This window comes from Camelina sativa, chromosome 2, assembly GCF_030686135.1.
Source record: "Camelina sativa cultivar CO46 ecotype springtype chromosome 2, ASM3068613v1".
Lineage (NCBI taxonomy): Eukaryota > Viridiplantae > Streptophyta > Magnoliopsida > Brassicales > Brassicaceae > Camelina > Camelina sativa.
The window spans coordinates 22,738,885-22,754,435 of NC_141881.1; the positions used below are offsets into that span (position 1 = coordinate 22,738,885).

The 15,551-nt window shown below is 33.7% G+C and overlaps 3 protein-coding genes and 1 pseudogene across 3 annotated transcripts; 1 reads left to right on the plus strand and 3 right to left on the minus strand.

Moving 5' to 3' along the window:
* Positions 1-818: 818 nt before the first annotated feature.
* Positions 819-2,820, minus strand: LOC104753699 (putative FBD-associated F-box protein At5g53635). The gene is made up of 2 exons (XM_087477767.1): positions 1,557-2,820; positions 819-1,476 (listed from the first exon to the last, which is right to left on the minus strand). Exons 1-2 carry the CDS (start codon positions 2,481-2,483, stop codon positions 1,312-1,314), a joined length of 1,092 nt encoding a protein of 363 aa, XP_087333893.1. The 5' UTR covers positions 2,484-2,820; the 3' UTR covers positions 819-1,311.
* A 5,604-nt stretch (positions 2,821-8,424) lies between these two features.
* Positions 8,425-9,755, plus strand: LOC104753709 (putative F-box protein At5g41500 pseudogene; annotated as a pseudogene).
* A 663-nt stretch (positions 9,756-10,418) lies between these two features.
* Positions 10,419-12,534, minus strand: LOC104728701 (F-box/FBD/LRR-repeat protein At1g51370-like). The gene is made up of 4 exons (XM_010447652.3): positions 12,303-12,534; positions 11,157-12,053; positions 10,933-11,073; positions 10,419-10,856 (listed from the first exon to the last, which is right to left on the minus strand). Exons 2-4 carry the CDS (start codon positions 12,036-12,038, stop codon positions 10,566-10,568), a joined length of 1,314 nt encoding a protein of 437 aa, XP_010445954.1. The 5' UTR covers positions 12,039-12,053; positions 12,303-12,534; the 3' UTR covers positions 10,419-10,565.
* Positions 12,535-12,934: 400 nt separating this feature from the next.
* LOC104753718 (putative FBD-associated F-box protein At5g53635) lies at positions 12,935-14,876 on the minus strand. Its single transcript, XM_087477775.1, has 4 exons — positions 14,774-14,876; positions 13,740-14,672; positions 13,516-13,650; positions 12,935-13,422 (listed from the first exon to the last, which is right to left on the minus strand). The coding sequence occupies exons 2-3, from the start codon at positions 14,655-14,657 to the stop codon at positions 13,627-13,629; spliced, it is 942 nt and encodes a 313-aa protein (XP_087333901.1). The 5' UTR covers positions 14,658-14,672; positions 14,774-14,876; the 3' UTR covers positions 12,935-13,422; positions 13,516-13,626.
* Between the last annotated feature and the right edge of the window lie 675 nt (positions 14,877-15,551).

Genomic DNA, 15,551 nt, shown 5'->3' on the forward strand with positions numbered 1-15,551 from the left:
GACTTATTGTTTTGGCCTTAGGTTTTTGTTCCTCATGTAAACCTTATAAGAAACCTACAAAATTCATTTTTTGGATTCTATGAACAAATAAGCATCTTAAAATCTGGTTTTCCAATTTTTTAGGAAATCTATTTTTAGTAGATCATGAATGGTTTTAACTAATTAGTTTTTGCAAAATCAAAACGAAAAACTGGTTCAAAATCTCTAGTCATTCAAGGCCTTGTAATACTTATGTCTTTCATTATCATCTTCCGAGATTTATTCCCAATGTTGTACACAGTGACTATGTTGGTTTCTATAATTAATAAAATCAGTTTAAGTATAAAAACTTTTCCACAAACTGAATCTGTGAAAAAAATACTACATGTAAAAAAAATACCAAGAATCTCGATGTTGGACCATGGCGTGAGATAAGAGGGACATCATCTACATCTTTTTCAAAGAGTTAAATATAATATCACCAATGGCTAACGTACGTTACTTCGTGTAAGCATGTAGACCTAATTATTGCTTGAACAATTTGTGTAGATAACATGAGCGGGAATACTGGCTTGTGGCTCAACTAATCCATTGAAATCTCAATTTTGGTGGGAAAATGCAGAACCACATTATGGCGATAAATAATAGTATCATTTTTGTCTGAGAATTATGTGTTTAATATTAAAAATTCTGAGTTTCGATTTTTGCCGAGAAACATGTTTTAGTGGGAAAATTTACCAAATCTCTGTTTTCGTGGAATAACGTTACAGCAGAATCTCGTTTTAGTCGAAAAATTATGGAATCATTTTAGTCGAAAAATTATGGAATCATTTTAGTTACAGCAAACTCCATCATTTCCAAACTCATATATGAAATCACATTGAAAATCAGAGTACCCTTCAGGGCTATAGTCACTTTGTTTGTCTCTATAGAAAATCATAAAAACTTCTAATCAAATACCAAATCCAGGACGACGACATCACATTCGCTAGAGCATCGTGTCATTCTGTGGAGTTCCTCCTTGAAAATAGACTTTTCTCGTATTGAACAATTGGCCCAACGTAGAGTGAGCTTCTTGAGTATTGCCGTCTTCTCTAGGAAGTACCTTACTATCTTCAGTAGTGGAACATAATCTCCGCATCGGCATCGGAATTCGAAATCAATGAACTCGAGAGATGATAGCAAGCACTCAGGCTTATATGACAAACTGATTTGATTAATCTCCTGGAAAGACATTGCATCACAACTACCATAGCATACCTAAGGAAAGAACAGAGGATTTAAACACACTAGAAAGGTACACTGCTCCTAAAGATGAAAAAAAAAAAAAACTTACTGCGTTTCGCAGAACATTACCAAGACGAGGGATTTCAAGTTTGGACAGCTTTTAAGAAAGGTTGGTAACTCTTTCAAACCGGAGTAGAGGAGAGTTGCATTCAGGCAGGACATGTAACTAAACTGAGGTAACCACTCTAATTTCGAGTATTGATAGATGAGCTGGAACCAAGAAAGAATAATTATTAATAAAAAATGTACTACATGTAGAATGCCAAAATTAACATTGTATGTATATATACCTTGACAGTGTCTCTACATATTTTCATATCTTTAACCTTCGAAATCTGCGAAAGAAAACCGCGGATGCTATTTCTCTTCAAAGAAATTGTTTCTTCATCAAAAACTCTCATAAAATAGGAAGTAGAAATATCTAACTTGGCGTCGGGATGCATTTTGTTTATTACTACTAAGCTTTCTGATAAGTCATCATTGATGCTCAAAAAGCTTAGTAGAGGAGCATCAATCACAACTCCTGAACAAGAAGAATGCTCAAAGTTATTAATTGTTATTTTGAGCTTCTTCAGTGACCTAGAGAACACCCGAGAGAGTATTGCATTATCATACACAGATATGGCCATCACTAACTCCTCCAGGACAGGGCAGGATGAGACAAGTCTCTCAAAAATAGCTTCATTTGGATACAAAATACTTCTTAAGTGTAAAGTCTTCAGACAAGATAGGAAAACAAATTTGGCATTAGCCAAGTCCGCCCGGTAAAGTTTTAAAGATACCAGTGTCTCACATGTATAAGTGCTTGTGGGTAACTCAGGACACTTATTTAGACGATGCCAACAAAGTTCTATATGTTTGACCTTACGCTTAACCGCAGCATCAATCCATGACGTGAGATGTGAGGCATCTTTGTCAATAGTTACCTTGAGGTTGTCTATACATGAAACCCTGTTGGAATCAAGAAACCTGTCACCGAAACTCATAAAGGCATTGGAATTAGGAAATTTCCAACATGTCAATTCCAAACTAGGAAGCCAAAGCCAGAGACTCCTCCATCTAGGGGATAAAACACTTGTTTTAACAGCTTCTTTTATCGGAAGATGAGAAAGTATGTGACAAATCAAAGGATCAGGTAACTGGTTTATCATATCTTCCTTCAATCTCTGACCTAACCCTTTGGAGCAAGCCTGTTTTGCTTTCTCTCTCCCAACCATGTCTTTTCTTCTCTATAACACTTTTTTCAGAACAACCAAATCTGCTTACAAAAATTGAAACAGCAAGCCAAACAAAGTAATAATGACAATATTGATTAGTGTTCAAGTTCCAGTGAAGACACTTTTATAATATCCACACTGAAACCCATCAACACCGAGAAAAAAAGACGACGAACCACATTGAGACAAATTAAATTAGGGCTTTTGAAAGGTCTTATGAAAATGTTATAGGAAATTAAGGGCTAAGTCAGAAGAAGAACATACATGATTTCGACGACCGGAATAAAATCTGTTGATTGAAAGTTTGGAATCGCTCAGGGTTTAGGGTAAATTCGTTGCGCTTTGCTTTCGACCTGCACTACAAGAAATAAGATGGAAGACGTCGGTTTATTAACGTCACTTATTAAACCGACTTTAAATTTGTTAACAGGACAACGTCACTTAATAAACCGACTTGTAATTTTAATAGGAATGGCGTCACTTAATAACTTTGTAATCAATGAATGTGTCAAATAGGAAGGATGTTCCAAATTTCTAAGTCCGCCGTAGCTTTTTTCATTTTAATAACAGCTGTTGATTTAAAGAAGTCTTTTTTTCTACCGTAAATAATAATAATTTTTTTTAATTTACAAATAATTATAACTTTTAATTAATTTATGGCTAATCTTTATTTTTAATTATTTATAGTTAACTTTGAAAAAGAATTTTACGGTGAATTTTTTTTTTTTAAGGTATATAATGCCACCCAAAACAAGACCAATCGATTATAAGAAAGTAAACATACGCAAATGAAAACCATATCAATACTAGTGTAGTTTTTACCAAATCAAAAGTACCCTAGTTTGGGCGGCGGATAATCAGGATGTCGTATCAGGATGTCGTTAACCTTACATATTTTTCTGATCCTTCTGAGTGACCAGCTTTCAAGATGTATTTGGACGAAATTCATGACGACAGGACGGAGTTCAGTTCCTTTTTTTAGTCTTAGTCTCTCGCTCACAGAATGGTAAAGTAGATAACTTGGCTCGACATGTTCGGTCAGTTTCTTATTTAGTTACCTATGTAAACAATGTTCATTCCTATTGACTCGTTTGAGCTGATCTTGTATCTATACTAGTATTTTTGCAGCAGTTTTTACTCAAAAATATTGTTTGGAAAATTTTTACATTGAATACTATTTAATGCTTATATTCATATTCAAACAAGTTTAGTTAACTTTCTCTACTATCCTTATAACCAAACACAGTTAAAATATTTTAAATATCCATATATATAATGTTCTATGGGATATTTATAGAAATAGGCATTTTACGAGTTAAAACTTTGAAATGAAGTACTATTGTCCGTACTTGCGATATTAAGCATTTTTTAGAGAAGGAATTGACGTTTTTGCCCTCTGTCTCCTCTCCTCTCGCTCTCTTCTATTCTCTTCCGTTCAACAAGCCAAGCTCTCTCCTTTTCCGATCAAAACCAGAGTTTCTTCTTTCGACCACAACCATGGCGTCTCACCACCATGCTCCATCAACACCATCTCCAACACAAGCTCTTTGGCCTCCAAAATACAAAACTGCTTTGTCACCAACAACATCTCAGATCCAAGAAATTCAATAGATTCAATTTAGTTTATTTTGGAGGAAGGAATCTAAACCCTAAGGGGATACAATCTAGTGAACCCAAGGGATCCAATCACAAAGATTTATGAAATTAAAATTTCCCAACCGATTTCATTATCATGATCACCACCATCATCAGATCTCATCATTAACTAAAACCTTCTTTCTCTTCCTCCGAAGAAACCATCGCCTCCTTCCACCGCCATCATCATCTCAGATCCCATTAATTCAATAGATTTAATTTAATATCGTTTTGAGTGAAGAAATCTAAACCCTAACAGGATATTATCTTCTGAACCCAATGGATTGAATCACAAAACAATTATCAAATCAAAAGTTCCGATCATCTTTAAAATTATTTCATCAATCATCAATTCATCACCATCTCGTTCGCCAGATCTCATCATTGTCACCAAATCTGATTAATTTATCGTGAATGTAATCATAAACAAGTTTATGATGATAACTGCCGAGGTTCATTGATCGACAAAATCGCAGATCAAAAAAAAAAATCTTTTCCTTTTCTGAAGAGGGTAAAGATGTCTTTTTATCCAATTATAAATGCTCATTTCTGTAATCACGGACAGATGTTCCTAATTCAATAAGATTCTTAAAAAAACTGCCTTATTCTGTAATTAATCCAATGTTCTATAATTAATAAAGATATTTAGAAGATTTATTCCAGATTTTTTTAAAAAAAATTCTCCTATCATCTCTTTTTGATTTTAAAATTTAAATGTAGTGAATCATCATATAATACATAAAGTTAATAAAAATGTGTATTTTTCCTTCAGATATTGTGATTTGAATTTTTTAAAGCAAACATATATTACTCAATTAATATAAAAAATGTGTGTTCAACATAAATATATAGTAATTTTACTGTATATAGTAAATTATAAAATTTTAAGAAGTTTATAATTTATAATGATATACCTAAACTTAATAAAAAGTTTAAAATTATAATTATTTAAACATATTAAATTTTCAAAATTACACAAACGAGTTATTTTACATGACAGGTTATATGACATTACATGATTGAATTAATAATACTATAAAATAAAGAGTAAACTATCAGTAATATGATATTTCAATACGGGTTAAATCCTCATTTTAATGTTTTAACAACACCAATATAAAATATGTCAAATCGAACTAATTTAATTAAGATTGTAGTAAATAAAAATTATTGTGCGGTATACCACGGTTTATATATTAAATCATTAAAATTAACAAAAGAGTATATTAGCAAAACTAATATTAAAATAGTACATTAACAAAAAAAAATTTAAAAAAAAATAAACTTAACTCGATGTGTACCGCGGGTCATAATCTAGTTATGTTGTTAAATGCATCAGAACCGGAGATTGTGATTGACGAATTTTAATCGCCTGAACTGAAGAAGGTGAGTTTCTTGATAATTATTCACGGATTTTACCTTTATAGCTTTATTTCTGTGACATATCTCGAGATTACAGAAACCTGCATTGACATCAGAACCTTGAAAGAGACTTGATGTATGATCATTTCCCTGAACTTTGATAATCTAACTAGGCATTAGAACCCAAATTTTGGCATTGCTTCTCTGTACTTTTAGTATATATATGATTAACTAGTGCTTATATGCAAAACAACACGTATATAATTAGTGCTTGAGTAAGTTGAAGTATCCATCAAATTCGAAATAAAGTTGGCCACTGGTGATAATAATTACATGAGCAGCAGCAACCAGCAGAGGTAACATCTATATATACATTTTTTAAGTACATTTTGGGTTCTACCATTTTATTTGTAATTATTTACAAAGTTAATCCCTAAAAAATTTCCAAAAATAGCATTACTCCAGATTTTGTTTCCTAAACATTCCATTCCAACTAAAAAAAAAAATTACAGCAATCAATATGGAAACATAAACTATGATATATTTAATCACACTTTCTATATATTTTGAAGAATATTCCATCTTTGAATCCTTTGCAACAAAGAAAACAACAATTTGATTCTCTTTTTGTTTTTCAAAATTTGTGAGCTTTGATTCTTAACGTAAGAAGAACATCGATTCATATTTATTTAAATATTATAATTAATATATATATAAACTTATTAAAATTTTAAAATATTATGAAGATGTAAAAAAAAATTATAGCAATCAATATGGAAACATAAACTATGATATATTTAACAACACTTTCTATATGTTTTGAAGAATATTCCATCTTCGAATCCTTTGCAACAAAGAAAACAACAATTTGATTCTCTTTTTGTTTTCTAAAATCTGTGAGCTTTGATTCTTAATGTAAGAAGAACATCGATTCATATTTATTTAAATATTATAATTAATATATATATAAAAACTTATTAAAAATTTAAAATATTACGAATATGTAAAATTAAAAAAGTTTAAAATACTATATAATATGGTTATGTAGTAGATGATTTATAAAGAGGACATGTTAGAATTAATAAAATATCATTAAATTTATGCTAATATGGGTTAAACCCTCATTTTATTATTTGTTAACACTATTAATATTAGAATATTTGATATAGAAAATCAAGTTGATTTAACTAAGATTGTGTAAAATAATTTAATCATTAAGAAAAATGTGACTTAATTATAGCGTATAAATGATTTATTATGTATTTAGATTCCTTATTTTTTGTTATAATAATTAAAAGTTAAAAATAGAATCTCAAATACTAAATAAAACAAACTAAATATAACAAACAAATGATCATTAAGTATATTGCGGGTTAAAAAATTAATATAAAAAATTAGCCGCACAAACGGCCAAAAATTTGGTTATTCTTCTATTTACAAAACATCCAATATTTAACAAATAAATACAATATAAAATATAAACAATAATAAAAATTATATGCACGCGGTGTACGGCGGGTTAAAATCTAGTAAGACTTAATTTTACATGTCCCTCAAAGCCTAAAACTAATAGGCTTCTAAAATCAAGTAAACGACCAAAAGATTAATCTTAAACGAAGTGTTCATCAATATCTATTAAGTAATTAAAGAACAAGGACTTCACAAGCGCTAGAGCATTTTGTCATTGCAACGAGTTCTGTAAGGAAGTCATACTTTTCCTCGTTGGTGTAGTAAACGTTGAGCCTTAATTTCTCCAGGATTGTTGAATTCTTCAGGAAGTATCTTATTAGCTCCGTTTCGCCTTCATACCTTGGGATTGAACGTTTCAATGCTACAAACTTGAGCGATGATACCAAACACTGAGGCACTGCTGAAAAAATCACATTTGGTTCTCTCTTCTCCTCATGAAGTTGCCTGGATTGGTCCTTAATCATTTCCTGCAAAAACATGAACATAAAAATAAATGAAAGGAAAAAAAAATATTGACTAGCTAGAGAGATGCACAATTAAAATATTTTCACAAACAATAAGCGTAGATTGGAGGGTTAAAGCTATTTCATTACCAATGTGAGAGATTCTAGTTTTGTGCAGCTTTCAAGAATGGTTGGCAGCATTTCAAGATCAGATATATCAAATCTGACATTCAAGCGTGATAGGTTAAGAAACTGGCGTGAACCAAAACAGAATGCCTGGTAACAACATAAGTTAAAAAAATTGGTTATGGTGAGAAAATTTTTGTGGAGGAATTGAATATTTATAAACGATTTGAGAGTGAGACTTCGTCGAGGTCTAAGTCCATTCCAGGAACCGATTGCCAACGATTTCTCCATTTGGTAGACATAAGGCTTGTTCTGACAGCATCCTTGGTAGAAAGATGATAAAGTATTTGGGATATCAAAGGTTCCGGTAACTGGCTTAGCCTATCTTCTTTATCATGTTTCACTTTGTCACATTATTTGTTTTTCTCCTTTCTATCCCAGAGCACACAACTATAATCTGCATCAGCAAATTTAACAAAGATTAAAATTGAAAGTTACAGAAACAACCAACCAATTTCGAGTTAAATACGAGATACGGACACACTAGCTAATCTAACCAAGAGAGAAGAAATAACATCACGTGCGAGGGTTTTGTGAAGACGACTAAAACCAAGGAACAGAGACTAATACATGGGTTTTTCAAAACTATTCGTCTTCCTCTAGAGTCATGTAAGACTCTAATCATACAATACAAGCCGACTTGATTATCTTAACCGACTCTAATGAACTTTTTGTAAGTAAAATAATAACATCTAAAGACTGACTAGAGTCGTGTATACTAGGGTTATTTATGAGCCCACGCGAGGCCCAACTTTATTTAGGGTTATTTATGTATCTGCAATCCATGTGTCGTGTATACATATTTTTTTTTTAACTTTACCTTAGCCGCAAGAAATCAGAGGAAACAAAGATAACGTTGCCATTTGAAACGATGACGACGACGACGACGATGATCTCCGATCTTCCAAGGGATTTGATGGAGGATATTATTAATAGGCTTCCCATGAAATCTCTGAAAGCTGTGAGATTAACATGCAAAAGTTGGAACAATCTATCACAAAGTGAGAGCTTTAAGAAGATGCAGATTGGTAAATTAACAAGAAAAGAGGAGTCAATGATGATCGTGGTGCAGCCTCCAAGTATTTCTTTAATGAGCGGCGTGGTTGACTTTGATCCATGTATAGAGCTTAAAGGTAAACTTAGTTTCCCTAACAATCAAGTTAGTATATCCGGAATTGACCACTATGAGGGTTTATTGTTATGCTTCTTGGAAGACGTTACTAGGATTGTGGTTTGGAACCCGTATTGGGGCCAAACAAGGTGGATCAAACTCAGATATACTCACCTTCCAAAAGGATATTTCAATTATACTCTCGGATACGAGGATAAGGAATCTTGTCGTCGCCTTAAATTGTTGAGGTTTGTAGATTATTTTTACATAGAGCCCGAAGAGCAATTTTTTTGGTAAGAGATGTACGACTTTGATTCTGGTTTATGGACAAGTCTTGACGTCGCTCCACACTGGGGAATATATTGTTCAAGCAGTAGCGTTTCTCTTAAGGGAAACAGTTACTGGTGTGCTAAAGAAAGGAGCTCAAAAGGTTATAGGGATTCCATAATCTGTTTTGATTTTACAAGAGAGAGATTTGGGCCGCTTCTGCCTCTGCCATCTTGCAAATATGCATATGTGAATTTATCTTGTGTTAAAGAAGAGAAGATTGCAGCTTTATTTCACCACCACTATGATTATGAGTTTGAGATATGGATTACAACAAAGATCGAGGCCGAAACGGTGACATGGAGCAACTTCTTGAGAATTGATCCGGAGTTTAGGATAAATTTTCCAAACTGTTTCTTCATTAACGAGGAGAAGACATTATTCATGTGTGTTGGTAAATACTATCGCTCTGACTCTGAGTCCGAAACATTTATTAAGATCATTGGAGAGGCTGGAGACTCAAAAGATTTGGATCTCGGAGTACCTGCATACCAAAACCGTTGGCTAATTAGTGTGTGCTCTTATGTTCCAAGTTTTGTCCAAGTCAAGAAAATTGCAGGAGGCGAAAGGATAGAACAGAGTAGTTTAGAAAAGCGTCAATTTGATCAAAACATGTTGAGACTTGCTGAAATAGAAAAGCTAATGAAGAAGCCATATAGACGACATAGATTTAGATAGGAGGAGGCGCAGAAGGAGAAAACGGGTTGATGAGGAGCAAAAAAGAGATTGGTTGCTAAGTTACAGGTAAATTTTTTGTGTTCTTGTATCTTATATAAATATAAATATATATACTTTATTGGAAGTGAGGCTTACGGTGATTACACTTTGTGATCTGCAGGAGCAGACACTGAAAGGGTCGAGTCATATGGGACTTCTTGCATTATGATGTTGTTGGTGCTGTTGAGTTTCTCTTTTACTTTATGTTGTGTTTTGGTATACAATAATGTTTTTTATTGGGGTTGTGAAGGACTGAACTTGTGTGTGACAAAACAGAAGTTGTGTTTTGTTACCAGTAATTTTCATGTATTTGAACTTGGTCTAGGCATGACCCAGGCATAGAAAGTTTCATATATTCATCGTTTTTCACAATGGAATATTTAAGTTGTTTTACAGATATGAATGAATGAATGGCTTTAAAACGAATGAGATGAAAATAGATAGACGGAAAATATTGATATGAATGGCTTTATCTTGTTTTACAGTTCAGTTACAAAATACATATAGAGTGAGTTTATTGACGATTGACATATAGAAACCTTGAAAGCGACTTGATGTATAATCATTTCCCTGACCTTTAATAATAATCTAAGTTCGCATTAGAATCAAAATTATGGCATTGCTTCTCTATACTTTTAATATATGATTAATTAGTACGTGTTTGAGAAGAAGAACATGTAGATAATTAGTGGTTGAATAGGTAGTACGTTGATATCAAACTCGAAAAAAAACTGGTCACTGGTGATAAGCACTTAACTGCAAATTTTACATGTCTCTCAAATCCCAAAAGATTAACCTTAAACGAAGTGTTCAGCAATATCTTTTAAGTACTTAAAGAACAAGGACTTTACAAGCGCTAGAGCATCTTGTCATTGAAACGAGTTCTGTAAGGAAGTCACACTTTTCCTTTTTCCTGTAGTAAACATTGAGCCTTAATTTCTCCAGGATTCTTGAATTCTTCAGCAAGTATCTTATTAGCTCCATTTCTCCTTCATACCTTGGGATTGAACGTTTCAATTCTACAAACTTGAGCGATGATACCAAACATCGAGGCACTTCTGAGAACATCACATTTGGTTCTTTCTTCATCTTACCGCACATGGATGGGTCTTTCACCAATTCCTGCAAAAACAAAAGAAAAGCATTTAGTGGCGAGATACATAACATGTTTTCACATATATTATGCGTGAATCGTTACCAATGTGAAAGATTCCAGTCTTGGGCAGCTCTCAAGAATTGTTGGTAACATTTCAAGATCAGATTTCGCAAATCCAGCATTCAAGCGGGATAGGTCACGAAACTGAAGCACCTGCCCCAAGTTGGAGTATAGCAAGATATTCTGGTAACAAAAGTAAAAAGAGGAATTTTCTTGGTGAGAAACTTTGAATCTTCTAATATATGTTCAAAGGGTGAGATGTATACCTTCAAAATAACATTATTAATAACTAGGTCCCTGACCCTTGTAATATCGGTGAGGATATCGTCAATCAAGCTTTTACCGTATGTCTTCTTATTGCTAAAGACGACATCAATATCCAGTTTGGTAGGGAAACCCAAACTAATGATCTCAAAGTTCTTTGTCAAGTAAATCATAGTCCTCAAACACAGGAGTAAAGGTGCATCAATCACAACTTCAGTAGACCCATCGATATCGATTCTCTTTAGTGTATGAGAGCGCACTTGTAAAACCTTTGCCTTGTCATACTGCGGATATGGTCTGCTGATCAATAAATCTTCCAGAACTGGAGAGCCTGAGATAAGCTTCTCCAACATGGTCTCATTGGGAAATATAACATCTTCTAAATGCATGATCTTTAGACAAGGAAATGAGACAAACTCGGCATCACCCAAGGTGGCCCGAACAAGTTGTAAGTGTACCAGTGTCTTGCAGGTATACATGCTCAAGGGTATCTCACTAGTGGGAATGTAGTCAACAGCAAGATGTTGAATCCTACGTGTAGTGAAAACATCAATCCATGAGTTGAGATCACACTTACCTAAAGGATCACTGATATTTAACCGGAGTTTGCGTATCCATGATCCCCTGTTGGAATAGAAAAACCTTTCAGCGAAACTCATAAACGCATCGATATTCGAGAATGTGTTGAACTCCACGTCCAATCCAGGAACCCATTGCCAAAGATATCTCCATTTGGTAGACAAAACACTTGTTCTGACAGCATCTTTGGTAGAGAGATGATAAAGTATTTCAGATATCAAACACTCCGGTAACTGGCTTATCCGATCTAACTCCTCATGGGACACTTTGTCACAATTTTGGGTCCTTTTCTTTCTACCCACCATTTCAATTTCTTCAACCTAATCAAATTTAACCCAAAAAAAAAAAAATGAATGGTTAAGAAATGTTACAAAATTTCAACTTGCACCACATGAAAAGGCCATACATATATCACTATTCGCCGGAGAAACTCAAAACAGATATCGTTACGATAGAGAAGAACTAAAATTACATGTTTTCTAGGTTTAGGGTTTTCAAGGTTTCTGAAGATGACCTAGAAATCAAGGAAAAGTTTGAAAAGAAGAAGACATCAGTTTTGAGTTAATTACCTATTCGTCTTCCTCCAGAGTCATGTAGCAGCAGATGTAGGCACGGTCGATCTAAGTAGGTGGTACCTTAAGAGTTAAGACCACTGTGAATTAATAATGGCTCTCTGTCCCTTGCCCCTTGGGAAGACGATTCGTGTACTTTTGACACAAACGCCGTACCATTTTTTATCACTTACTACAAACGCCGTGCTATTTTTTATCTTCGTTTGGACCAAGAAACAATCAAATGTCCGATCGGACCAAACCGGAAACACAGATACTAAAAGAGAATGTAAAAGTTCTAAACGCCGTACCATTTTTAATCACTTACTTCAAACGCCGTGCTGTTTTTTATCTCAGTTTGGACCAAGAAACAACCAAAAGTCCGATCGGACCAAACCGGAAACACATCTATACTAAAAAGTAAAAGTTTTAAATTTGTATGTCCGCTAACACATAAAATAAAATTAAAAAAAAAGCAAAGCAAAAAGAAATGTATCTTCTAATTTTTCTTGTGAAATACTCCCTCCGTTTCAAAATATAGGATGTTTTAAGCAAAACACGCAGATTAAGAATACTTTACTTTTAATAAGTTCAACCAATCAGAAACAATACTGCATAATATAAACTACTAAACTAATCTAAAAGTTGCATTGAAATTTGAAAACATCATATATTATGAAACAACAAACTTTTCTAAAACATCTTATATTTTGAAACGGAGGAAGTATTTGCTTGTGGCTCAAATGCCTAATATAATATATCCCTCATAAAATCAACTAAGTTAACGACCAAAAACGTTCAACAATATTTAATTTTAGGAATCAGATCTAGTTCATGTCCTTGGTCTACTCTATTTTAACAATCAAAGAAAGACGACTTCACATTCGGTAGAGAGTGTTGGGATTTTGAGGAGTTTCTTGACGAAGTCATCTTGAATCTGAAGCGCATCATAATACAAAGGTAGAGCGAGTTTTTTAAGATTTGCCGAATTTTCTAGAAAGTGCCTTACTAGCTCCATTTCTGCAGCAAGTCCCCAGATTCGCACTTTTAAATCAACAAACCCGAGAGACGATAGCAAACACTGAGGTAAAAAACTGAAATGATTCATGATCCCCTCCGCAGAATCATCATAAGATACCTGAAGATAAAAGAGATTATTAAAACACGATGAAAAGTTAAACGAAATCTTCATAGAGATGAAAAAAACATATAGGGTTTAGAAGATCATCACCATGCTGAGGGATGTTCGGGAAGCTCTCAAGAAAGCTTGGTAACCATTTCAAATGGGAAGATTCAAGAGTTACGTGAAGGCAGGACATGTAACCAAACTGAGGCAACGGTTCTAGTTTGTGTATTCACAGATGAGCTAAAACCATAACGAAAAATGTATATGGGTCAGAAACATTGTTCATTATAGAAAAGGTACATGTCCAATACCGGAATTTACATAAATACCTGGAGTGTTTCTTGATGTATACTCATATCCTTGACATTTGAAATCTGAGGGAGAAAACTGTGTAATCTATTTCTTTGTGATGAAAGATTACTTGCTTCACACCATGAAGGAATGCGGAGAACTAACTTGGCATTGGAATCCATATTGGTTATCATAATGCTTTCTGGCAAGTTATCACCAATGTTCAAAAAGTGTAGTTGAGGAGCATCAATCACAATTCCTGAACCAGAATCAGACAGATAAAACATTGATTCTATACTGATTTTCTTCAATGCCCTAGAGAGCACCCGAATGACTGTTGCATCATACAAAACACGTCCCTTAATCTCTAACTCCTCCAGAACAGGGCAGGATGAGACAAGTCTCTCAATATTTTCGTCGTTGTGGTTCCAAACAGATGTCAAATGCATAGTCTTCAAACAAGGTAAGGAAACAAACTCGGATTTAGGCAATTTCACCAGACAGAGTTTTAATGATACCAATGTCTCACATGTATAAAGGCTTATGGGGAGCGTTCCATCGAATTTAAGATCTAGATGTTTCATCTTACGCTTAACCGCAGCATCAATCCATGACGTAAGTTGCGAGGCTTCATTTACCCAAATAGGACTTTTGTTAATCGTTAACTTGAGGTCGTGTATGTACGAAATCCTATTGGAATCAAAAAAGCTGTCACCAAAACTCATTAAGGCATTGAAGTCGCGGTCGTTCCAACATACCACTTCCAAACTAAGAACAAGGTGCCATAGGCTTCTCCATCTTTTGGTTAAAACGCTTGTCTTAACACTGTCCTGTGGAGGAAGATGAGAAAGTATGTGACAGATCAAATGATCAGGTAATTGGTTTATCCTATCTTCCTTCAATCTCTGACCTAACCCTCGGCGATAAGCCCTATTCGCTCTCTCTCTCCCAACCATGTCTTTTCTTTTCTTCTGTAGAGTAGACAACGAACCACGTGGAGACAACTTAGGGCTTTTGAAGGTCTTATGAAAAATTTATAGGAAAACAATAAGGGTTAAGTAGGAAGAAGAACCTGCAGTACTATAGATGCTTGCGCCGGAGCTGTAGATCGTGATTTTGATGAATTTGGAATTTGGTAAATTCGTCGGGTTTTGCTTCGACCTAACGCAGTGCACTTTAGGTTTAAAGAAGACTCTTTTTACTACCAAAAATAATTAAAAATAATAATAATAATTAATTTATGGTTATTCTTTATTTTTAATTACATACGGTTAACTTCAAAAAAGAATTTTATGATTGATTTATTTTAAAAACTTATATAAGAAAAAAAAATACTCAGCTACACGAAGTATTGTTCAATACATGGTCATACATCCCAATTTTAAAAATGTATTGTCAACTACATGAAATATATGTATTGCATGGTCACATATACCAACTATATGATGACATGTAGGCCTGGGCACTAATACCCGTTACCCGTGACCTGTTACTCGGCTCGTACCCGTCCCGAAAAAAAGGGTACCCGCAGTTTTAGGGTCGAGTAAAGGGTATTATAATTATATTACCCGTGAGTAAGGGACGAGTATAGGGTATTAGTTTAGTTTTCAATACCCGTCCCGTTACTCGGTCCTTTACCCGTTTTGCTACCCGACCCATAAATATCCGTTAATATTTTGTATTATTATTATAATTTATTATTAATTTATAGAGTTAAAGTTAAAACCTAAGTTCAACTTAGCCTAACTTAATTAATATATTATTTTTATTTTCAAAATTTGTAATTTTATAGTTTTTGGAATTATATATTGCATAAATTTATGAATTTTTCTTTTTCGGATTTCAGAATA